This window comes from Glycine soja, chromosome 18 (genome assembly GCF_004193775.1).
Source record: "Glycine soja cultivar W05 chromosome 18, ASM419377v2, whole genome shotgun sequence".
In the NCBI taxonomy this organism is placed as follows: Eukaryota; Viridiplantae; Streptophyta; class Magnoliopsida; order Fabales; family Fabaceae; genus Glycine; species Glycine soja.
Genome location: NC_041019.1, coordinates 51,930,355 through 51,955,788, shown reverse-complemented (window position 1 = coordinate 51,955,788; position 25,434 = coordinate 51,930,355). Strand labels below are relative to the sequence as shown.

General features: G+C 32.6%; 3 protein-coding genes and 1 pseudogene across 4 annotated transcripts; 1 reads left to right on the top strand and 3 right to left on the bottom strand.

The window, feature by feature from the left end:
- Positions 1-3,572: 3,572 nt before the first annotated feature.
- Positions 3,573-5,448, bottom strand: LOC114396039 (probable receptor-like protein kinase At5g24010). Its single transcript, XM_028357934.1, has one exon. It carries the CDS (start codon positions 5,414-5,416, stop codon positions 4,016-4,018), a length of 1,401 nt encoding a protein of 466 aa, XP_028213735.1. The 5' UTR covers positions 5,417-5,448; the 3' UTR covers positions 3,573-4,015.
- Positions 5,449-8,508: 3,060 nt separating this feature from the next.
- LOC114397392 lies at positions 8,509-11,309 on the bottom strand (annotated as a pseudogene).
- Positions 11,310-11,505: 196 nt separating this feature from the next.
- Positions 11,506-18,669, top strand: LOC114396762 (nucleolar protein 14-like). The gene is made up of 13 exons (XM_028358909.1): positions 11,506-12,167; positions 12,339-12,409; positions 12,644-12,703; positions 12,790-13,002; positions 13,091-13,219; positions 13,583-14,050; positions 14,107-14,271; positions 15,555-15,747; positions 15,861-16,059; positions 16,361-16,460; positions 17,144-17,283; positions 17,614-17,892; positions 18,002-18,669. The coding sequence occupies exons 1-13, from the start codon at positions 12,134-12,136 to the stop codon at positions 18,264-18,266; spliced, it is 2,316 nt and encodes a 771-aa protein (XP_028214710.1). The 5' UTR covers positions 11,506-12,133; the 3' UTR covers positions 18,267-18,669.
- Positions 18,670-19,553: 884 nt separating this feature from the next.
- On the bottom strand, positions 19,554-23,696 carry LOC114396761. Of its 2 annotated transcripts, XM_028358907.1 has the most exons (5): positions 23,534-23,688; positions 23,064-23,141; positions 22,409-22,462; positions 22,085-22,138; positions 19,554-20,278 (listed from the first exon to the last, which is right to left on the bottom strand). In XM_028358907.1, the coding sequence occupies exons 1-5, from the start codon at positions 23,551-23,553 to the stop codon at positions 19,813-19,815; spliced, it is 672 nt and encodes a 223-aa protein (XP_028214708.1). In that variant the 5' UTR covers positions 23,554-23,688; the 3' UTR covers positions 19,554-19,812. The 2 variants fall into 2 exon arrangements, with proteins under 2 accessions (XP_028214708.1, XP_028214709.1); XM_028358908.1 differs by lacking the exon at positions 22,085-22,138 and having other exon boundaries at positions 23,534-23,696.
- Positions 23,697-25,434: the final 1,738 nt, after the last annotated feature.

Below are 25,434 nucleotides of genomic sequence, written 5' to 3'. Positions count from 1 at the left end.
AGATTAAGAAATGGGGTAGGGATTATTGTGGACAAGGAGTGGAAGAAGGATGTCGTGGATGTAAGAAGAGTAGGAGATCGTATCATAGCCTTAAAATTAGTAGTGGGACAGGACACCTTTAATGTTATTAGTGGGTACACATCTCAGGTTGGGTTAGCAGAACACTTTAAGGTAAAATTTTGGGAGGATCTAGAAGGGGTACTTCAGGATATACCCCAAGGAGAGAAAGTTTTCTTAGGAGGGGATCTCAATGGACATGTAGGTAGCGTGGCTAGAGGTTTTGAGGGGGTGCATGGAGGTTTTGGCCTAGGGGAGATGAATGGAGAGGGTAAATCCATCTTGGAGTTTTCGGAGGCTTTGGATCTTTCTATAGCCAATACATGGTTTAAGAAAAGAGCGGAACATCTTATCACTTACAAAAGTGGAGGGACATGTTCTCAGATAGATTTCTTCCTTATCAAGAAGTCTGATAGGAAGTATTGCTCGAACTGTAAAGTTATCCCGGGAGAGAGCTTGACTACCCAACATAGAGTTTTGGTCATGGATGTAAGAATTAGAGATAGGGCAAAGAGAAGAAGTCCTATGGTAGCACCAAGGATCAAATGGTGGCACTTGAAGGGTGAGAAACAAGGAATCTTCCAACAAAAGATATGGGAGGGATGGTGTGGACAATCACAAGGAAGTGCAAATGATATGTGGAACAAGATGTCCCAAGAGATTATTAAAGTGGCTAAAGAGACGTTGGGTGAATCTAGAGGTTTTGGACCTAGGGGTAAAGAATCGTGGTGGTGGAATGAAAGTGTTCAGAGCAAAGTTAGAGTAAAAAAGGAGTGTTTCAAGGAGTGGTCTAGGTGTAGAAATTCTGAAACTTGGGATAAGTATAAGATAACTAGAAATGAAACCAAAAAGGCGGTGAGTGAGGCAAGAGCCCAAGCTTTTGACGGACTATACCAAGCTCTAGGAACCAGGGACGGAGAAAGATCTATATATAGGCTTGCTAAGGGTAGAGAGTGGAAGACTAGAGATTTGGATCAAGTAAAGTGTGTTAAGGATGAAGAAGGCAAAGTCTTAGTGCATGAAAAAGATATCAAGGAAAGGTGGAAGACGTATTTCCACAACTTATTTAATGATGGATATGGATATGACTCTAGCAGTCTAGACACAAGAGAAGAGGACCGGAACTATAAGTACTATCGTCGGATTCAGAAACAGGAAGTAAAGGAAGCGTTGAAAAGGATGAGTAACGATAAGGCGGTGGGGCCAGACAACATACCTATTGAAGTGTGGAAAACTCTTGGCGATAGAGGTCTTGAGTGACTCACCAAACTCTTTAATGAAATTATGAGGTCAAAACGCATGCCGGAGGAATGGAGGAGAAACACGTTAGTGCCAATCTATAAAATTGTGCAAATTATAGGGGAATCAAGCTCATGAGTCATACCATGAAATTATGGGAAAGAGTGATCGATCGGAGATTAAGAAAGGAGACTCAAGTTACTGAGAATCAATTTGGTTTCATGCCGGAAAGGTCGACCATGGAAGCGATCTATTTATTACGGCGGGTGATGGAGCAATATCGCATGGACCAACAAGACTTGCACTTGATTTTTATTGACTTGGAGAAAGCGTATGATAGAGTGCCTAGAGAGATTTTGTGGAAAGCTCTAGAGAAGAAAAGGGTTAGGGTTGCATATATTCGAGCTATCCAAGATATGTATGATAGGATATCGACTAGTGTTAGGACACAGGGTGGAGAGTCAGACGATTTTCCCATCACAATTGGTTTGCATCAAGGGTCAACCCTTAGTCCCTACCTTTTTACCTTAATTCTGGATGTCCTCACGGAACAAATCCAAGAGATAGCGCCGAGATGCATGCTTTTTGCAGATGACATAGTCCTCCTTGGAGAGTCGAGGGAGGAGTTGAATGAGAGGTTGGAAACTTGGAAACGAGCTCTAGAAACACATGGTTTTCGCCTAAGCAGAAGCAAATCGGAGTATATAGAATGTAAGTTCAACAAAAGAAGAAGGGTTTCTAACTCAAAGGTGAAAATAGGAGACCATATTATCCCTCAAGTCACACGGTTTAAATATCTTGGGTCTGTAATACATGATGATGGAGAAATTGAAGGGGATGTGAATCATCGCATTCAAGCAGGATGGATGAAATGGAGAAAAGCATCGGGGGTGTTATGTGATGCAAAGGTACCGATCAAGCTAAAGGGAAAGTTTTATCGGATTGCGGTAAGACTGGCGATTTTGTACGGAACAGAATGTTGGGCGGTCAAGGGCCAACATGAGAATAAAGTAGATGTAGCGGAGATGAAGATGTTGCGGTGGATGTGTGGTAAGACTCGACAGGATAAAATTAAAAACGAAGCTATTAGAGAGAGGGTTGAAGTAGCGCCTATTGTAGAAAAGATGGTGGAAAATAGACTTAGGTGGTTTGGGCATGTAGAGAGAAAACCGGTAGACTCTGTAGTGAGGAGAGTAGACCAGATGGAGAGAAGGCAAACAATTCGAGACAGAGGAAGACCCAAAAAAACTATAAGAGAGGTTATCAAAAAGGATCTCGAACTTAATGATTTGGATAGAAGTATGGTACTTGATAGAACATTATGACGGAAGTTGATCCATGTAGCCGACCCCACCTAGTGGGATAAGGCGTTGTTGTTGTCGTTGTATTATAAATTTCTCTTATAATTTGAAAAATAATAAAAAATTAATTCATAATATGAATATTGTTCTCACAAATCTACTCCTAGGGTCCATTTGATACCTACTATGCTACAACACTTAATCATTTAAGTTGCAGGACAACATTATCGAGCTAAAGGACTAGTTTAGAAAAGTGTAGATAACAGATAGAAGAACTAAAAAAAACTTAGTAAATTATAAGCTTCTGAACATGCTTAAAAGTAAGATATTTCTGAGTATGACCCATGCATTTCACATGTATTGATTCTTAAAAACTTTCAACATGAAGGATAGGGTATTTGAGCTAGAAGATGAAGAGCCTATTCAAAAGGGTTTAAAAGTCAAAAGTCCTTCAGAAAAGAGCTCAGGACTCGCAAAACTCCTCTAAAACTTCAAAAACAATCACCTTGGATGGAAAATGCTATAAAAGGCAAAGGAGCTAAATATTAAACAACTTACAGAAAACAAGTGTTGCGAAAAAAAATAAATAAGAACTTATGACATGGCCCAGGAGGAAGATAGACTCGTTCAAGGAGCATGTCAGAACTTCTCTTGAAAAGTTAGTAAATGCTAATGAATATTTTCTAATATCCAGCGAGACTTGGGATGATGGTTCATACATTATAAAATCTCAAAAGCCATTACCACCTATGAAGAGGAGTAACATAAAAATTATTCAAGCCAAGGGCTTGTGAATCATTAGAGATAATAGGTAATCCATTAACCAAATGAACTACAAGAGCAATTTTCTATGCAAATACTAAAAAATTGTATAAAATGAGCAAAAGAAAGCTTTCCCTTCATTCTTCAGTTTCAACAAGCTCATGGAATTAGAAATTTGCTCCATGATTAATTTAAACAAACTCGGTCCAAGCATAAACCAAAACAGATAATTTGGGGCATCAGTATATTTTCATATAACCACTCAATATAGAAGTTACATGCGTATTTCCAAAAGTTCGAGCAATAACAATGATGAAAGCTACAGCATTACAAAAGCAGAGCAAAATTAACAATGATAAGAAAACAAAGTCTGGAGGCAAAAGGAATGCCTTAATTAATATTATGATATAAACAAGTAAGGAAACTTAGATATAATACAACAATCCCTAAAGCATTGGTATTAGTCGGGCTTCCAGAATGTCTTCCTTTTCTAGCTTGATCTGCAGCATGTTCCTTCATGCTTCTCTTTTCTCATGAGAGCCACAACATTAGATGGCTAGATTTGCTGATATTTTTACACACAACTTATTCACTTGCTGACTAAACATTGCCAATCTTTTTTTCTTATATTTTGATATAACTATATATCACCAATCTTAATTCTTAACACTATCATCCGACAAATTCACAGGCAACCTTGACCAAGACACAGATTCCCTCGACCCAATCAACCTCCTACGAATCACTATGGACAAGCTCAACACAATGCAAACAGCAGCCACCAAAGTAAACAGCATACCTGTATTATTCCTCGTCGACCAGCTCTTCATAACTAAATCAGCACAAACCTCTCCATCAAGACTACTGCGAGAATTGTTCAACTTCATAACCTCAACCGCATTCAATATCCCATCGATGACATGCGGCATGCTGCTCTTCGAAGGACCTACACCAACACTCAAGGCCCCATCTCCTCCATCAACCACAAAGTCCGCATAGAACGGCGAAGCCAGCGAATTCGTAACGTATGAGAGATCCAAATCTTCATAAGCCAAATTTCCATTGACATAAACATTGAAGTAAAGCAAACCAACCGAAATGCTAGCAATATCACAGAAATGCAACCGAACCAAGTACTTATACCCTCCAACAACCGGAAACACCCAAGTCATATTAACGTTAGGAACAGAATCATTCTTACTCCTAATCAACCTAGCACTATTATACACATTATCAGGCCCAACCTCACGACTAGCCCCTCCAACATGGTAATTGATTCTCCCACCAAAGTAAAGCTTTTCCGACCCAACACTTGGTCTGAAAAACCCATCATCAGGAACCCAAGTTCTCCACAAGGAATCATTAAAAGGGGTAACTTTAACACCCCCAACAGTGACCCTGTAAACAACTTCAAGAGCCTGTTTGTTCAAACCCTCAAATTTCTCTAATTTCGATGAACTCAAATACTGTGCGGTGTCGGGGACAAGGTCCTTGGGCGCGGAAATCACCTCAATGGCGTTGACGAACGCCAATCTGGAGTCTTTGTTCGGAACAAACACGATTTCGAGCTTCTCCGCGTCGACCCAGATGAGATACTCGACGATGCTAGGGTTTGTGGCGTCGCTTAGCAAGCGAGTGAAGTTGCTGAGAGCGACGTGGGCGTTGAGCAAGACGTGAAATTGGGCGAGACCCAGATCGAGATTTGGGGTGGTGAAGGGGTGGAAGTGGAGGCGCACGATGTGGGTGCCTTTGTCGGAGACGGGGAAGGTGTATCTGGCGGGGCTTGTGAAAACCCTAGCGGTGTGGTAGATTGGGGGGGAATTGGGGAGGGGGTTGTTGTTTTGGAGCGAAAGGGCGTGGGGGGGCGGGGAGAAGGGGGAGCGGTGGTGGTGGTGGGCGGAGAGGTCACCGGAGAAGTGGCGGTGGTCGACGAGGGTGGAGGCGGCGGAGGAGCCGCAGTTGATGAGGTAATCGTCGGGGGGATAGAAGAGGTGGGAGAGGGTGGAGAAGGGGAGGAGGAGGAAGAGGAGGAGGAGAGAGAAGAGAGTAGAAGGCATAATTGTGAGAGATGAATGAATTGGTGGAACTTTGGTAGGGAAGATGATATAGAAGAAGAAGACTCAGTCGAAGTCGTTGAGATGAGTCAACGGGACCCACACGCTCTCACAACCTGGGCACTCACTGTCTTGACTCATTCCTTCATCATTTTTCTTTTTTTTTTTTTAAGAGTGGATTTTCTTTTTTCTTAACTTAAATGTAGGGATGTACTACTATTTCTTCTTGATAAATAGTTAAATTTGGCTTCCAAAGTGTTGAGTTAGATTTCAGTAATAATTTGATTAAAAAAATATAAATTTATTATTTAAATGTATAAAAAATTTATAAAATTATTTTGTTATTGAATTATAAAGTTTAAGAATTAATTTGATAATAAATCATTTTTTTTAAAAGAATAATTTGATATTAAATTAAAAAATTTATAAATCAATTTATTGTAACTATTAATAAGATTAACTTATCGTACATTGTACAGATTTAAAAATTAAATTTAAAATTTTCAAACATTAATTTTTGAACGTTTTACACTTTCACCCTTTAAGAAGGAATTCAAATTTTTACCCTTCGTCGTAACATTATTATTTATTTTTAATATATTTAAAGATTAAATTAAAAAATTTATTCTTTTGAAATCTAAAACTCCTTTGGATAAAAGTGGCGTCATTTATCTAACATTACTGACAATATTTATAAAAAAAATGTTACTGACAACATTATCTAATCATATTAAAATTGTTGACTTTTACATATACTTATTATTCTAAAAGTTTTTCTGAGAGAAATTATTATAAAATTTATAATTATATACATTCATTCATGATTCAACATTTAATTTTAACATATATATATATATATATATATATATATATATATATATATATATATACTGGTTATTTTTTTATAGAAAAAGTAAGCTAATCAATTGTAACTAGTTATCTTAAGATATATTCAAATTTCAGTGTTGCTTATTAGAGACTCTAAATTACCCTTCTATGCTTGTCATGTGCTACCTTCTTGCCAGTATTCTTCTGCGGAAATACTCTTAATTCCCACTAGACCTTCCATTCCCCCTATTACATGCCTCTACTCATTTCCACATAATCTATCACTTCTTTATTTCCTCCCATCTTCCATTTCTATAATTGTATTTGGTTATTTCTTCCCACCTTCCATTTCCTATTCTTTTTTCACAATCGCCGATCTGATCTTAGGAATCGATTGCATCTGAATTTGATTGATAATATAAAAGAGTAAATATTCAAAAAGTAAATATTCGCCCCATTTCTATAATTGTATTTTGTTATTTCCTCCCACCTTCCATTTCTATAATTGTATTTGGTTTTTATGAGTATTGTTATATGAGTCATTTTGATCATTATAATTTTAAAAAGTAAAAATTATAAGATCACTTGATGATGAAAGAAAAAAAATGAGAGAAAAAGAAATTGTGAATTCAAATTTATCTACTAACAAAAATTAACAAGTAACAATAAAAAAAGTCATACGGATGAAAGTACAAGTACGTGTTGGAAGGGTCCGACGAGAAAATAAAACAAAAGGTAAGGGTAGAGGAAGCACACAAGGTGGTCTTGTTAGAAAAAGAAAGTGATAAATAAACAAATAAGGTAGGAGGACGATGTTGATGGATGGAGAAATAAGAAGATGGAAAGGGTAGTGATATATGAATTAAAGATGAAGAGGCAATTAAAGATGTAATAATGACTAAGATATACATCAATGACTTAAATCACATAATTAGTGAACTCAACATTTGACATAATTAAGTTAGTCAACATGGTTCAAAACAGTAATTTATGTATAATAATGTCATGGAACATCTTATCAGTAAGAATTCTGTAATTGTCATGACTTGAAAGACATGTTTGTCGATGAGTCACAGAAGAATCTCAATAGAACAACAATATATATAGTTTACTTTTCAATAATGTAATGAGTGAAAATTACTTTTTATGTGTATAGAGATAACTAAGCCTTTATCCCGTCATTTGAGATAGAAGCAACTCATCAATGTTCTTGTTGTTGTGTACTCGGTATGCCCTTATGACCTAATTCACTTTTAAAAGAATAAAAACTCAAATAAAATAATATTTTTAAGGATCAAAACTAAGTTTTAAGATGTTTATAAGAACCAAAAACAGGCAATGTTGAATAATGACTTAAACTCATGTGAAGTATGTATATTTCTTTTCTAGGAGTGGAAGTTAGGATTGATAGCAATTTTCAAGTTCATTGCCCCAAGAAGAATCAAAAGTAACTTGCTGTTTTTTTTAGAAAGTAACTTTCTTTTAATACAAATTCTTAAAAAAAAAATCATTAGGTGTAAGTCAAAATTAATTGAACACGGCATTACAGGCTGTTAGTTTAAAAAATGCTAAAGCTATTTTACAAACTAATGGAAAGCTAATGACCCTTTAATTTTGGTCGTATAATCATAATCCACACACCGATATGTTATTATGATCAGTGGACTAATAATAGAAACTCACCATACAACACTCACACGCACAGCGGAAACTCAATGGAGAGAGAGACAAAACTAAAATTGTTTTTTACACTCTCACATTCATAACAGAAAAAGAGATTACTTCACAAACTAATAAACTTGATTTTTCACTCATATGATCTATCAACAACGTACAACCTGTGCCCTTTGTATAGGCATGTTACATACAATATAATATATTACAATTTGCTAAGTGTCACTTAAGTAAAGTATATATTCTAATTGCTAACCATACGTAACAGCATAATGCCAACGTAACACAGGATAATTTTACTAAAGGCCACGTAACATATAGTACACCTTGCAAGGAAACAGCCACGTAAAGATGTTGCCGTCAAATACATGGGGTTGCAGTAAGAAATTTTGTTTTGCTGCTTGATTTAGTTAACCGACATCATATTACTTTCAATATTAAAACTCACAAATAGTTTGTTCATGTATATTTTACGTAATATGTATTTAAAAAACTCATTTACCATATCATATCAGTATTCTTTCATCACATGCATCTTAAAAGTCCAATGTAATTAATTTATAGTATTTTACATAATCACAAGACCTCCCACCCAAAAAACACCAATTTACACTTGTAACACTTGTCTTTTTCATACTCTACACCTTTCGCTATGATATTCTCAAAATCATTAAAGAACAACAAATAAGAGTAAATAATAAAGAACATGAGAATTATCAGCAGAAAGTTGGGCTACTCCCCATGCCTCTATTTATGAGCAAATTCGTCTTTCCTGCATTCTCCCACGTCAATCACCATAGTTCCTTCTTCCTTTGACGGTTCAACCCTACAACAATTTCTTCTGGGAGACTGCTCAAAACAATAACATAAACCGAAACCCATTTTAAGTAAGCAAATATTAGTTTCACTCATCAATATAAAATCAAAATAATACATTAAAGACAAAATGTGCTTCAAGCTTTTTGATTTTCTGTCAAAATTGATCATAATCCAAATAATTTAAAAACTATAATTTTGAAAATCATATTTTTTTATTTAATAAATTTTAGATCGGAATTTCCTCCGGCTAGATAAGAATTCTCGTATTCACACATTCTATTAATTGTAATCGTTAGATGATGATTAGATGACTCATATTTTATCTTGACAAATCTAACCTAAAATATACATTTGAAATGTGAACTGTAATATTCATCTAACGATTACAATTCATGGATGCGTGAATGCAAGAAACTCATTTCATAAATTACGTCACTTAGTATAACAAGTTTCATAAAGAAAAACAAAATTCATTTTAATTATAAAAAATACGAAAACCAAACTCTTTTTATTAAAAAATATAGAGATTAATACCATTTTTTTATAAAAAAAGTAAGAGACCTAAAACAAACTTTTAGCTGGGCATTAAACAATTCAAACAGTACTAAAGAGATGGACCCAAGATTTTAGGAAAATAGAGAACCTACCTTGTCCCACAAGTGCGGGTCGGGTTTCTTAAGGACCTTCATTACTTGGATTTGGGTCGGATCGGGCATTTTCCAATTACACTCCGGGTGGAGCTGGACCCGAATATACTCACTCACAGTTTCATCACCAACGCCATCAAAGGTTGCATTGGACAAGTAAAAAAAAAAAGGTTTATGGCAAGTATTCCGGCTGAAAGGGCGCGTGTTGAACGGAAAACTGGTATAATCTACCCGGCGATACCAATTAAGAAAGGTTCTGGCCGGTATCTCCATGTCCCGGGCCAGGAAAATGCCCCGGAAAATTTGAACCGCATAGCCCCACGATACGGATATGGTCCATTGCCGGGCTCTGTCGTAGCAAATGGACTGTTGCATGAGCCCATACGAGTCGAGTTTCATGGGCCCAATGAGCCTCTGTAGGGCCTCAGCCACGTTTGGAAATATGAGCTCAACCACGTCCAAGTGATGAAGTGATGCATGGAAACTAGGGGTGTAATGGAATGTGCTGCTAGGAGTCCAAAGACGTTGCCGTATACATCAAACTGAAAACAAAATAATAAAAAAAATATATAGTGATTTTGTACAAGTATATGTAGCAACTTCTAAAAAAAAATAAAAATTATAAGTATATGTAGCAGAATTGTAAAAACTAAATGCATAGAGTATGAGAGGAATAAACTGAAATGCATAATTATTTGTAGTTGAATGAATAATTACCTATCTTGGCTTCAAATATGTTACTTGCTTCTTTTCATTATAATAGTCGGATAAAAAATTATATTCCAATATAATTATTATTATTATTATTTATATCCTTTATATATTAATGATAAATTATTAAATCTATAAATAAATTAATGATAATATAAGGTTAGTTTTATAAATTATTATTCTCTTTTATTTGTTTATTTTTGTTTGGTGTGTATAAAATAATCAAAGATAATTATTATTTTGGGACGAAAGGAGTATAATTTATAGAAATCTAAATGATACTTCAAACATGTGAATATAGGAATATGGTTGCTCGTCGGGTTGTGTTAGATTTAACTAAATCTGTTGTCTAATTCGATTGAAATTTGATGGGTTAGATTAGGGTGAGTTTGTGTAATTTTTCTTAAAGACTCAATTCAATTCAATTCAATCCAATCCAATTCGATCATCAAATGAGTTAGATTGAATTGAATTAGTGAAATCTGAATATTTGGAAAAAAAATTATTTTGTAAAAATATATTTTTATTACAATAGTTTTACTTTATAAGTTTTTGGGGTGTGAGTATTAGAGTAACATTTTCCTAAACAAGTATATATGAATAGAATGCCAAAATAATGTGACAGATGTCGCAGCTTAGATGCATGCCAACTGACATCTAACAAGTAACAACGTTAGTGACCAACAAGAATCGATCATAGAGGTTTTATATTATGTGAGTATGTGAGAGGTGATATAATTTTCTTTATAAAAATATATATCGTGTCATGAGTTATGCTAGGACACCTCCACAGAGCATAGGTAGGCCACGTGCATTACGCGTGGAGGCTGCGCACGCATTAGAGGTTCTTAAAAGCTTATGTTAAATGCAAAAATAATTTTCGAAAATAAATAAGAAAAGAAAAAGCTGGAGAAAGCAACAACTTTCATAATTGCTTTTTTGGATCGTGGGAGGGGTGGGTTTGGTTTGGTTTGATAGAGAAAGTCAAGAGGGATTGGGTAGCTGGAGCATTTCCAAGGCATATTAAAGAAGAACAAGAAATTTCCTAAAAGACAGAGATTTTTGCCTCAAATATGAAAGCAAAAAATATTGTATTTAGTGTGTGCCACCTATGTAAAACCACGTCTAAATATGCCCATTAAATTAATGAAAATGAACCATGTGAATCACACCCATCACCAACTTTCTCATCTGTCTTCTTTTGGGTGCACCTCCATCTCAATCATATACTGTTGACCAAATTCAAGCAGCAGAAGACCTACTTAATTAATGCTAAAAGAAAACACTAAATATATTTCTTTTATAAATATAACTACACTAAATGCTTGATTGGATTTAAGTATATTAAAAAAGCTAAAAGAATAGTTTTCTAAGATAAATAAACTGAGCAATTTCTCAGGAATCCAACAGAATAAGTGACACACAAAAATTTGTGATTTTCAATGAATTTTCAACCAATAACAGAAAAATGTGTTTAAAAGAGTGCACTAGAGATTTTGTTGTTAGCATTTGCCTTTAGCATACATATGACCGGATGACAGTGTAAACAAGTTTTGAGGAGAGCTACTGCTAGCAAGTAGCTACATACTCTCTACTGTTTGTTAAAATTTACTGGATATTACAAAATAATGTGTGGAGCTTATTGAATAAGTGAAACTCACTAAATTTTGTGATTTTCAATAAATCTCAGTCAATAAAGAATAAAGAAGAATGTGTTCAAAAAAGAATATGTTGGAGAGTGTGTGCTAGCATTTCTAAAAGCTCAGTATATTTAAATTATTTTTTTGTAAATTTATTTTAGAATAAATAATATATGCACTATGTGGTGATGATGTATTAGAATGCCATCCGAATATCCGATTACAAACTGCCATACGTTGTAAATTTGCTGACTATGCAATGATGATGTAAATTCTCTTTCTTTGGGTGTTTTTAGCTGAACAGGAAGTTGAGCAAGAAAAGCAAGTATCACTTGTCTGATGGAGAGGAGAATGACTTTGAGGGAATTGATTCTCTTGGAAGAGATGATTTTGAGGATGAGATGCTTCCTGATGATATTGATGCTGAGACTGATGGTATGTCAATGTTGTGTGATAGTTAGATGACTTTTTTGTATTGTACTTTGTTTTGTGACTGCAGAATTGATGGCTTATTTGTCAACATTCTGCTTCAATTGTAATGAATGGCTTATTATGCTGCTTGTTATTTTTGTATCTTGGGTTTATGTTTAGTGCTGGATTTTGCAGAGAAATTAGATTTGGTTCAACGGAGCATGCAGATTCCGGGGGAAACTAGTGCGGATGATGGGGAGGAAAATGTAAGGCCTGTTATGCTATACATGTTGGTACCGTTATTTTTGTTTCCTATTATAATCTTAATATGCGTACATGATGTTACGTATCATGTATGGGTTGTGTAATCTGCGAGTGATTCATGTGGTGATTATCTAAAATGTTAATATCCTATTTTTGATAAACTTTTACAATTGTTACTGGATTTTGAAATACTTTGAAGTTGGTTCTTAACTGTGAGTTTGTGACTTCTTCTGCAGAGACATAAAAGCAAGAAGGAAGTGATGGAGGAAATTATCTCAAAAAGCAAGTTTTACAAGGTGTGGGATATTTCTTTAATCAAGGCTATGGTAGTTATTTGTTCTCTATATTTGCTCACTTTTTTTTTCACTCCAATATTTTCCAGGCTCAAAAGGCAAAGGATAAAGAAGAAAATGAAAACTTGGTGGAAGAATTGGATAAGGATTTCACTTCCTTGGTTCAGTCTGAAGCCTTGTTATCTTTGACTGAACCCAACAAGATGAATGCTTTGAAGGCTCTGGTGAACAAAAGTATTTCAAATGATCAAAGTAATAAGGACCAGATGTCTGCTACTCGGACAATGGATAATTCTGTGCAGGTACTATTTATCCATGCGGGTTCTTCTTGGCCTGATAACTTCATCTTATTATAAGAACATCCTATATCTAACTTTCAATTTTTGGCAGGAAAAACCTGATGATTATGACAAACTTGTCAAACAAATGGGGTTGGAAATGCGTGCTCGCCCTTCAGATAGGACAAAGACACCAGAGGAGATTGCTCAGGAGGAAAAAGAACGTCTAGAGCAATTGGAGGTATGGTTACGTGACTTTTAACCATAAGCTTGTTATTATACAATTAATAAATAAATTATTACCCTTACATATAAAGAAGCATTTTCCTGCAATTTTGAGCATTAGTTGTGCTATGTTCTTAGCTGTATAGCTGAGCTACATTTTAAGATGGTTTAGACTGTTGTTATGGCTGAACTGGAGGGATGGGAATGAACTCAGGACTGGTAAACTAAATTCATGATTGATTGTTGTATTTTAGTAAGGTTGCTGCCTTGTAAGCCAGTGGTTGTGGGTTCTAATCATGGACTATCTGCATGAGGTAAAGTTGTATACATCTTTATTTTTAGAGTCAACTAATAAATCCTTTTATCCATAATAATTAAGGAAGAGCGGCAGAAGAGGATGGTTGCTGCTGAAGATTCAAGTGATGAAGACAATGAAGATTCAGAAAAGCCATTTGAACAGAAACCAAGATCTATATCTGGTGATGATCTTGGTGATTCCTTTTCTGTTAATGAACAAATTATGACCAAGAAGGGTTGGGTTGATGAGATTCTTGAAAGAAGAGATGAGGAAGATTCTTCTAGTGAAGATGATGATGGTGAAGATCCTGACAATTTGGGAAGCTCTGAAGATGCTGATGAAGGATCAGATGAAGATCTTGATGAACACGAGAAGGATCTTTCTTTAAAAGATTGGGAACAAAGTGATGATGATGATATTGGTGCAGATTTAGAAGATGAAGATGATAGTGATGAGAATATAGAAACAGCTGCAGAAGACCTTGATGAGGTAAAAGGATCGGATGCTGCAGTTCATATAAAAAAGCAAAAAGAAATGCTTCTGTTGAAAGTGTAAAAAAAGATAAGGATTCTTCAGATGCCAAGATAGATGTTGTATGAAAACAGTCAAAAGAGTTGGACATTCCTTATATAATTCAAGCTCCGAAGACCTTTGAAGAATTATGTTCACTGGTGGATAAACATTCAAATGACAACGTTATTTTGATCATCAATCGGATTCGGAAAAGTAATCCAATCACACTCGCAGCAGAAAATCGAAAGAAAATGCAAGTATGAAACCTGTTCCTTTCTATGTACTTTTTGCTAAGACTCAGATCTTCTCTTCATGCTTCTTGTATATATGTGTACTGAACCCATGATTGCTTTATTAGCAAAAGTGTTATCTCTGACATTTTCAACTTGAATATAGTGTTTTTGGTATTAACTTTGATGTTGTAATTGTAGTGACAATTAATGAAAATCTAAATGAATATCAATTACTAGGTAAATATTGGTTCTTGCTGGTTTCATACTTCATTATTTGAATGAAACCTATGCTTATATGTATTTTAAAATATTATTTGACTCCCACCGGTGTTGTAGTTACTGCCTAGAAGGGACAGACTACTAGTTATTGAAAACATTCGTTAGGTCAAACTGTTATAACTTTCAATTGTTCATTCGTTTAAATTTAAATTTAAAGATTTTGCTATTGAAAGCCATTCACAAAGATGTACACTCTGTTTTTATTCCCCTTGGTAACATCCCGTTATTGAATATTGAGTAGTTCAACATGAAGGTCCAGTTTTGAAATTCCTTCCATGGGGATGAGATGGATAGGTGATATGCATAGCCAATTCTATTTTTGAAATTTGTTTATGGTAAGGAGCCTAGGATTAAATCTGTATCAATTAAGACTTAATAGAAGTTGAGAGAAGAATTGGCTTAGTGATATGGTACAAGCCAACAAAGGGTTAGTCTGCTGGTTAACAATCAGTAAAATTGAAGTGGCTGTAATGAAGAACATCTGAGCAATTCCCTTTCTATAGGATTGAAACCTAATTTAAAACAAATCCTAACCTTTTGAATTTTTCTTATCCTAGTTTTCTTTATTAACTTGGATAAAAAGAAAGAGGAAGGTTGAAATAAAATATCAAATAAGAATGTTACAATAGAATGGATTGTAAGTACAAAAATTACACAATAAAGTACAATGGCATGATCACTGAACTGTAACTCAATCCTCTTCCCCTCCTCTCTTTTTGCCATAAAGTGTTCCTGCACCAAAGATAGTTAATAAAGGTAATTTATGTTGGCATTGATGTTTATATAGCATGGTTTAGTTTGTACATGTATTATGCATCGAATGTAAGAGAATATGTAAAGCATATGCCTGATGGTTCTTCACTTCTAGTTCTTTTTTAGTCTAGTCCAGATCACACTAGCACTATTTTTGGATGTAACATTTGACACACTATTACATTGTATTCCTAAATAGTTTATCAGGATATTGTGGTTTGTGATTATTATATGGCTAACCATATGGGAGGCATTTATATCTCTTCTCTTTTCAGGTATTCTATGGAGTATTGTTGCAATATTTTGCTGTTTTGGCAAATAAGGAACCACTTAATGTTGAGTTACTCAATATGCTGGTGAAACCGTTGATAGAGATGAGTAAGGAAATCCCATACTTTGCTGCAATATGTGCTCGTCGCAGAATAGAAGCTACCAGAAAACAATTCATTGAAAGTATCAAACAATCAGGTTGAAAAGAAATGTTGTCGAATATCTGCATTCTCTATGTTAACTATTGTGGAGAACTATGAATTTTTAGATGTTTTGGTAACACCCTATCTTTAATCATTTTGTTGTCACAGAAAGTAGCAGTTGGTCTTCTTCAAAAACGTTGTGCCTCTTGCGTTTGTGGTCCATGATATTTCCATGCTCTGACTTTAGGCATCCAGTTATGACTCCTGTGATATTGTTGATGTGTGAATATCTGATGCGTTGCCCAATAGTATCTGGTCGTGATATTGCCATTGGCTCTTTCTTATGCTCTATGCTTCTCTCAGTAAGTATATCCTGAGTCTAGATTCTTTAATGAGTTTGTTCTGTCTAACTTGTACGCTTTTCATATGGTATCATCCATGATGAATTCTGAAGGAGACTATATTTGAATTCTATCATGGAATGGTGGCAACTTACCTAGTCTTTATGAAAAAACCCTTTAGTGGTATCTGTTTCCAGAAATGAGTTTTGCTTTTGGATTATTTACTAGCTAAGATATTTACTGTATTACTGAACTTCAATTTTCCTTCTTTTTCACTTATTACATTTGCTGCTTGCTCATGTATCCAATATATAAAATACCGGTATTTAGACAGTCTCGAAAATTCTGTCCTGAAGCAATAATATTTCTTCGAACTTCGCTGTTGGCAGCTACTGAAAGTAAACATGTTTCAGATGAAGATTCCCAGGTATGACTGCTTCATTGGTCCTCTGTATTTTTAATCATATTATGTGGTGGGTGAATGTGTGCTTGTATGTCTTTATGTTTTTATTTATGTACGGGGGCTACTGACATCATCATATGTGTAATGTTATTAGCATCTTCCACTCTTCTTTGAATGAGAAAACAATTTTAGATATTTTAGTTCTTTGGTAGAAAACCACCGTCCTCAAAAGTATTGCTAATATTATTGTCTACTCTTTCCATTTAGACTGTACCCTCCTTTGCTTGTAAACAATTTCTTTGGTACTGCAAAATCCACATGAGAAAACAAGTGCATTCAAGCAGTTGCTGTACATTTTCTTGAACTTTTCTACTGATGCCCTATACCATAACATTTTATCTTTTTCCAGTCTACAATCCTAAGGCTAAATTATGTGACTGTATTACTCTTGACCATAAATAATAAATATGGAAAAGGGTCATTTTTCTTTTTCTTTTATTAGTTCAATACTATACTTTTAACATAATAAATAGATAGTAGAAGAACATTTAATGGAGGATTGTTATGATATGCTAGCACTTGAGTTAATCCATAACCTAGTTAGACCCTGCATTTGGGGTACAATATTGAGAATGTGGTGCTGTACTTCATGGTTGTATTACAGTTTCATGTTTGAACACTGAAATGGCTATATTGTTTTATGCCAGTTATATCATCTTATGGAACTGAAAGCTATCAAACCTCTCCTATGCATTCAGGAGACAGTGAATGAGATTAGTCCTCTGAATTTCTTCAAAATAATAGACATGCCAGAAGACTCTTCTTTCTTGACTTCTGTTAGTTTCAGGTAACCAATAATTTGTTACAACCATATATCTAAAAAGAAAAAGGGCTACCTCCATGTGGTTCTTATGTTGACTCTATTGGTTTTGAATGGGGTCTTTATGTTTTTTAAACAGAAAAAAATGTTAGGGAGGGGTGCAGGGATATGTGTACTTGAGTTGCAATATCATAACCTGGTCGTTTAGATTTTGTGTTATAGCTGTAGGCTTGTTAATTAATACTGATGCTCCTAATATTGAAGACTTCTATATATGTTCAGATCTTGATTGTTGATTCCTTTTTGAAGGTTTATGGTTTTCATTTATCTTGGCTAATTATGATTGTTTGATCACAGGGCTAGTGTATTAGTTGCAGTTGTTGAAACTTTACAAGGATATGTCAACGTCTATGAAGGTTTAAGTTCATTTCCTGAAATGTTCCTACCAATTTTTAAATTATTAAATGAGATAGCAGAACAAAAAAATATGCCAAATGCATTACGAGATAAAATTAAAGATGTGGCTGAGCTCATTAAGTTGAAAGTGGATGAGCATCACACTTTGAGGCGACCACTTCAAATGCGGAAACAAAAGCCTGTACCAATCAAATTACTGAATCCCAAGTTTGAGGAGAAGTAAGTCTCTCCGTTTCCCTTGCTTACATTTGATAATATGTTTCCTTAGACACGCGAATCAGAAAAAGAATTCAAATTAAGCACTTAATATGTTATATTTGTTCTGCAGCTATGTCAAGGGTAGAGACTATGATCCTGATCGTGAACAAGCTGAACTGAGAAAATTGAAGAAACAGTTGAAGTGTGAAGCTAAAGGGGCTGCACGAGAATTGCGTAAAGACAACTACTTCTTGCTGGAGGTGAAGGAAAAAGAGAGGTCTTTACAGGAAAAAGATAGAGCAGAGAAGTATGGAAGAGCTAAAGCTTTCCTTCAAGAGCAAGAACATGCCTTTAAATCAGGACAATTAGGAAAAGGGAGAAAAAGGAGGAGATAAAAACTTGTGTATTTTTACCCTTGCACAGCCTAGCCTAAAGAGTGGATAAATCAAGAACATGCTTGGAATATTTATGGTGGTTCACTATAACCTAGGCCTTCCTTTCCTCACTCACTATTAAAAGTTGAAGCAAATGGTGGTGTGATATGGTATAAAGATATCTATTTTGACTATGTCCTTGCCTTCCCAACTTAATCTTCTGGGAAGGAAAGGAATGCGTTGCTCTTGTATTCACGTATGAGGATTGGGAGAATTGTAAGGGTTTGCAACTTCATCTAAGTTCTCTCTCTGTAAACATTCATAGCCACCTTTGTTGAACCAAGATAAAATTTTGCATATGAATTTTCAATCTAATTTGTACTCAATTTCCCTTCGACAATGATATGAATTCAAATTCCACCCATGATCTAAGGATTTTGTTAGTAAGCAATTTGTAATGACCTCAACAAGCACTGAGTTTTGAGGCATATATAACTCCAAACTTTTACTAACTTCATCATGCTAAATTCTTAGCATCTAACTAATCTAAACTCTAAACTCTTGAATATAAACAAATAATAAGAAAAAGTCAACAACTTTTGTTGAAATTATTTTGATTTTATTTGAAGTTTTTGATTAATTCTACCTCATAGACATGCATATGTTTATCCCATAGTTATAAAAATTGGACCTACATTTTCGATTGGATCCGAATTTGATATCTACAGCGATTTAATTAAGGTAAAGGATTAAAATTAAATTGACTTAGTCGGACTTGGTCAAACCCGATAATGTAGACGAATTTGGTCCGACTTGACTGGTTGAATTTTTATTTTTTTCAGTTTTTATACTATATTCAAGTGTTAATAACTAATTATTGAATGACATATATGTTCTATATTTTTTTATCTTAATAAAAATATATAATAATTAATTATTATTGTATTCATCATGATATAATTTCATATTTATATGTTTTATATATCTTTAACATATTTGTTTATGATCATTTAATAATTTTTGTAGTTAATTCTAAAAAATAAAAATTTCTTTAATAATTTAATGATAATAATACCAATTGATTATTATGTTATATATATATATATATATATATATATATATATATATATATATATATATATATATATATATATATATAGGGTCAACAAGTGATCCAATAGTAAAATCCATTCATCCAATGTCTCAGAACATATAAATGATCAAATCTGTTTTGATAACACTACTTTATCCGAGGATTCTTATATGGGGTTGCTGGAATTTATTTTCTTAAACCGAACTACACGTCAATCTCATCAAATAACATGGACTGTTGCATTCATATAAACTACACTTCAATCTCATCCATGTAGTGCAACACAAATAACAGAATCTTTGTAACCATTTGTTCAAACCATATCTACCGAAATCACGTCAAACATGCACCATATACACAAACACAGACAAGCTTTAATATAATAAAACAGCACGACGTTCATTTTTTCATGAGTTTCACCAGAAGCAACTGAAAGGTGCTTCTAGTTTGACGTGGATTTACACGTTTGAGATTTCAAACCAAAATCGTATGAGGTTGATTATTGCGCCAGTTACGTTGGTCTCTGCGCAAGTTACGGAAGTAGTTCTTAGGGCTACGTTCAAAATCATCTCTATAAATGCGAATATTCCTCCCTGGAGCCTTCATTGTCTTCCCTCTTTCACAACAACAACAGAAAATCTTCCTTATCACGTTCCAAAGACCCAATACAAAAATAGAAATCACGTTCCATAGCAACAAAACAACACCAGAAATCAGCTTCCAAAGCAACCAAACAACACCAAAAACCACCTTCCAAAGCAACCAGACAACAGGAATAGCTGCCAGTGCTACAACAACAGCAATAGCAACATACAACAACCATTCTCCACCCAATGAAATTTCATCACAAGCGTCAGTCTTAACGTTAAATTGATGCCCAGTGAATTTTTCAAGTATTTGATTAATCTTTGTCGCTAAGCAACTTATCAGGGACATGAGCCTGAAACATGGAATTCAAGTTGGTTTGAGTGAATCATATAAAATTGGATTAATGGATTAACCCACCATATATTATTGACATAGTACTATGTTTTGTTCTATGTTTTTGTTTGCGCCTAAAGATATTTTCAACCTAATGTCGGAGACTAATTGTACACATGATCAAGAATTGACCCTTGACAACATGCTTAAAAAACTCAGCTATTTGCTAGTACTAGCTGTACTGAACCTTGTTGGTATTACTGAATGTTTTGTTCAAATATCTCAAATAGGGTCCTCATTTGACCTGTATCATTGCACTATTTTAGCACAACAACATCAGCAAACAACAAAGAAAGAAGAAAAATATCTTTATGTAGGTTAGATTTTATTTTAAAATTCATTGGCATTAAGTGAAGTTGTCCAACAAATACTTCCTCAGGCACAACACTTGTTGGACTTGATGCTTGAACAACAAATGGTGGGTGATCACAGCGATTGGAAAATATCCAAATCTCACATCGATTAAAAATAAAACCAAATTAAAATATATAAATGAGAAACAACCCTCACCCCTTAACTTTATATATTATAATTATGCATAATAGTGATTGTCTATATAAATATATATATATATATATATATATATATATATATATATATATATATATATAAAATTTCCCATTCAAATGTTACTTAAAAGCACAACACACATAGACTATGTTTGACACAAAAATATATTAATTAGTTTTTAACTTATTTTACTTGTTGAAAAACTTGTTTGACTATTCGATAAATGTAACTTCTAGTAACTTCTCATTTTTTAAACACTATTGGAAATAATATTTTTTAAAATGTTAGCTTTTAATTTTTTATATTTTCTTCGATTTTTATCTTGAATATATTTATTCAATTTCATAGTTATTCTTTTTAAATAAATCATAATTTTTTTATTTTTCTATCATTTTACACTTATATGTTACTTCAATACCTAATTTTATTGAACACTTATAATTTAATAAATTAAAATTTTAGCTTTTAACTTTCGGTTAATTTTTTAACTTTTTACTAACTTTTCAGTAGTTTTCAGCTAGTCTTTCAAGTAATTTTGTTGCACATAGTCATAGTGGCAACCGCGTAAATTTAAAAATAGAATTTATTAAGAATGTATGATTATAAAAGTTTTACACTAGTTAGTCAGATAGAATTTATTTTTAGTATGACTTTTAATGATTTTTATTTTGGATAAACTTCTTCATATATACTTATAAGAAAAAAATATTTATTCATAAACTAAAGTTAATTTATGCATAAGTTAAAATCATCTTTTGGAGAAGCTAAACTCATTTAATTTCTCTAAAAAATAATTTTAACTTCCGCATAAGTTAATTTTAATTTATGAAAAAAACTAGTTTTGTTTTCTTATTTCATTTTCCTATATGTATTTATGAAAAAACTTCTTTAAACTTGATCATAAAAAAATCAACAAACTTATAATTATTACTAATATAATAGTTTGTAATTAAAGGATAATATAAAAAACTTTTATATGGTTAGACATAATGTATGAATTATTTATTCATTTTTTACTCAAGCAATAAGTATTTTGTTAATTTTTATAATAATTACCTTAATTAAATACAATTATATAAATATTTTACTCTCACTCATCTATAAGTTTGTTACTTTTTAAATAAATGGATGATATTTACTATGATATTTGATTGATTCAAAGTATCAAAAACTTCCATGACAAATTAACTCGAGCTACAAGAAAATGATTTAAAAAAAACATTTACTCAAATCAACGAGAAGGGCATAAACTTACCAGTTGATGACAGGATCCATGCAATGCTGAAGACTGTGAAGAAAGTTTAAAACCCTGAAGAAGAAGAAGCTCTCAATAGTGTTAGTGTTAAGTTTTTTTTGGTAGTCAAGTGTTAGTGTTATGTTTTTTTTTATATAAAGATTTTACTCTCACTCATCTACTTGGTATGATAAGTTTTTTACTTTTTAAATAAATGAATGATATTTACTATGATATTTGATTGATTCAAAGTATCAAAAACTTCCATGACAAATTAACTCGAGCTACAAGAAAATGATTTAAAAAAAACATTTACTCAAATCAATGAGAAGGGCATAAACTTACCAGTTGATGACAGGATCCATGCAATGCTGAAGACTGTGAAGAAAGTTTGAAACCCTGAAGAAGAAGAAGCTCTCAATAGTACTGTTAGTGTTAAGTTTTTTTTTTTTTTTGGTAGGCAAGTGTTAGTGTTAAGGAAAGAGACCCCTGAAGAAATATTATTTTTTAGACTTTCATAAGTTAGAAAAACTTTTTCTTAAGTATATTTTTAATAGAAAATTTGAAAGGATCTAATCTGAGCAAGGTTAAAAACATTCTTGAAATTAGTAAAACTATTTTGATCAAATGTGTATTAGCAAGAATTAACCTTCTATTTATATAATTCTTTCTGAAAGAAAGAAAAAACGATATGCTTATGCCATTTTCAAAATATTCAAGATTTACGAAATAATATATATATATATATATATATATATATATATATATATATATATATATATATATATATTTGCAGAATTTACATAATAAAAAATATCTTTAAAATCATGGAACAAGTAAATACTTATAATGAATATGTTTAAAATGATACTTGCGATGGATTTGGATTGTGATTCAAAGTATAAAAATCTTCACGCGGCATTAAAAATTACCTCGCGGAACAAGAATATAATTATTTAAAAAATATTTTTTGAAATCAAGGACAAGGACATAATCTTACCAATTGATGACAGGATCCATGGTAGGTTGGAACTCCAACTCTAACAGCGGAGACGCATCGAGAAGAAACCGTGAACCCCTGAAGAATTGAGAAGATCTCCATAGTGTGTTAAGTAAAGTAAACTCCTAAAGAAATATTATAATGACCCAAAAAATACTTTCATTTTATATCATACGAGATGTATTTTGGATCATTATATTATTGATGTAAAATATTTACCACAATTTGAGATTTTACCTAACAGATTTAAACTTAATTTCACTCTAATTAATAATATACGTTGATGTATGATAAATTAGTTGCTTTTATAATCAATATCATAAAAGTAATGTTCTGGATGATCTTTTATTAATTCAAAGTATAGAAATCTTTATAATGCATCGAAAATTAACTGGAGCAACAACAAAATTAATAATTTAAGAATAAATCATTAACTGGAAAAATCAACGAGGAAGGCGTAGTAATGTTACCTATGGCTGACACGATCCATGGTGAAGAATTGAAGGAGAAGAAAAATGGTGAGTCCCTGAAGAAGAAGAAGAATATCTCGATAATGTTGAAAGTAAAGGCTCAATTTCTTTGTTTAATTTATTGGCAAGTGCATCAGAAAGAGAAACAAAGGACTGTTTGAGTTTAATTTATTGGCAAGTGCATCAGAAAGAGAAACAAAGGATTGGTTGAGATAAGACTGAAGTTTTGTTAGTAACATCGTGGAAGGTGGAAACTAGTCAAATGAACACTGTACTACTAGTCAAATTAAGTAAAGATGGTTAAATTATTCCTTTGTTTTTTATTATTTAAATTACTTAATCAGGTCTTTTTATTTTAAAAATGTTTAACTTAATCTTTTAATTTTAAGAAAATGTCCAATTTTATCATTGCATTCAATTCAAGGGATAGAACACAAGTCATTAATGTTAAGGTTGAATCATTTGATTTGATGAATATTCGAGTTTGATCTTTGATAAAAATAATTTTTAATCATATTTTATTTAGTCCAAACCGAACTCTAAATTAATCAGGATTCATTTGTTCTCATGAATTGAAGGATTAAGAAAAAAAATTCATTCAAATTGATACTAACGTTAATAAAATTGAACATAAGCACATTAATTTTTTTTCCAATTTTGTCACTAAATATAAAATAATCTTTTAACTAATTCATACTCTTTTAAAAAATTGGTTAATAAGTTAAGATAACATTGAATTTGTTAATTTGTATTATTTTTCCACTTAATTAATTAATCTATGATAATCTTTTTATTCAATCTTTGTAAGAGAGAAAATGCATTTATATTTTAATACATGACATTTATTATAAAGTAATTAAGAGCGTGTTTGGATGAGGAAATTTAAAATTCTAAAAAATTTTAAATTCTGAGAATTTTAAATACTTCAATTTAAATTTTTTCATTTCTAAAATTTTGTGTTTGGATAAAAAATTAAATTTTTTCATTTTTAAAATTTTGTGTTTGGATAAAAAATTAAATTTCTTCATTTTCAAAATTTTGTGTTTGGATAAGGAAATTGAATTTCTTCATTTTTAAATTTTCTTATTTTGATAAAATAATCAAATGCATTCTCTTTTAAAATTTTATATTTTAATAAAACAATTTTTTAATAAAATAATTATTTTTTTCATTAATAAATTCTATGTACTATTTGTCGAGTGTGATATTTCAATAAATATGTATTATTTTAATCTATTTCAATTAAAAATATATAATTTAACTATTTAAATTATTATTTCATTTACGACACACTACACCACTCACAACATAAACAATATTTAGTACCATTTCACCATAGAATGTCATTTAGAAGTCTATAGATAAAACTTGTTTTTTTGCCGAAGTCATTGGTCAGTAATGCAATTACATAAAAAAAACTTGAACTAAAATAAAATCTAGTCACAAAATAAGTCCAACTTTCAAAATAATTCTAAATTTTCTAATTGCATTTGCTTCAACACAGGAATTCCTTCACATATTTTCTGCAAAAGAAAACATAATGTTAAGTGTCACTAAACAAATCATATTTGTTAAAACATAATTTGTTATATAAAATGAAAGATATAAATGTAAAACATAATCATACAACATCAACATACTTGTCATGATATCAAACGTACCTGTAATTTGACATCAAGGCATAAAAGATAAGATGCAATCCTCTTTCTCATCCAATGGAAGAACTTTTATAATCCCAAACTTAATGGGATTTTCTGTCAACCAATCAATTGCTCTATGTCTAAGTGCACCATTAAAATTAGGTATATTATCTAGCTCACTCACCACTTCTTGAGCTTCTTTTATCTTCATTTTTTTTTGTTCTCCGTCTTCTTAGTCACTTCAACAAATTCTTTCAATGA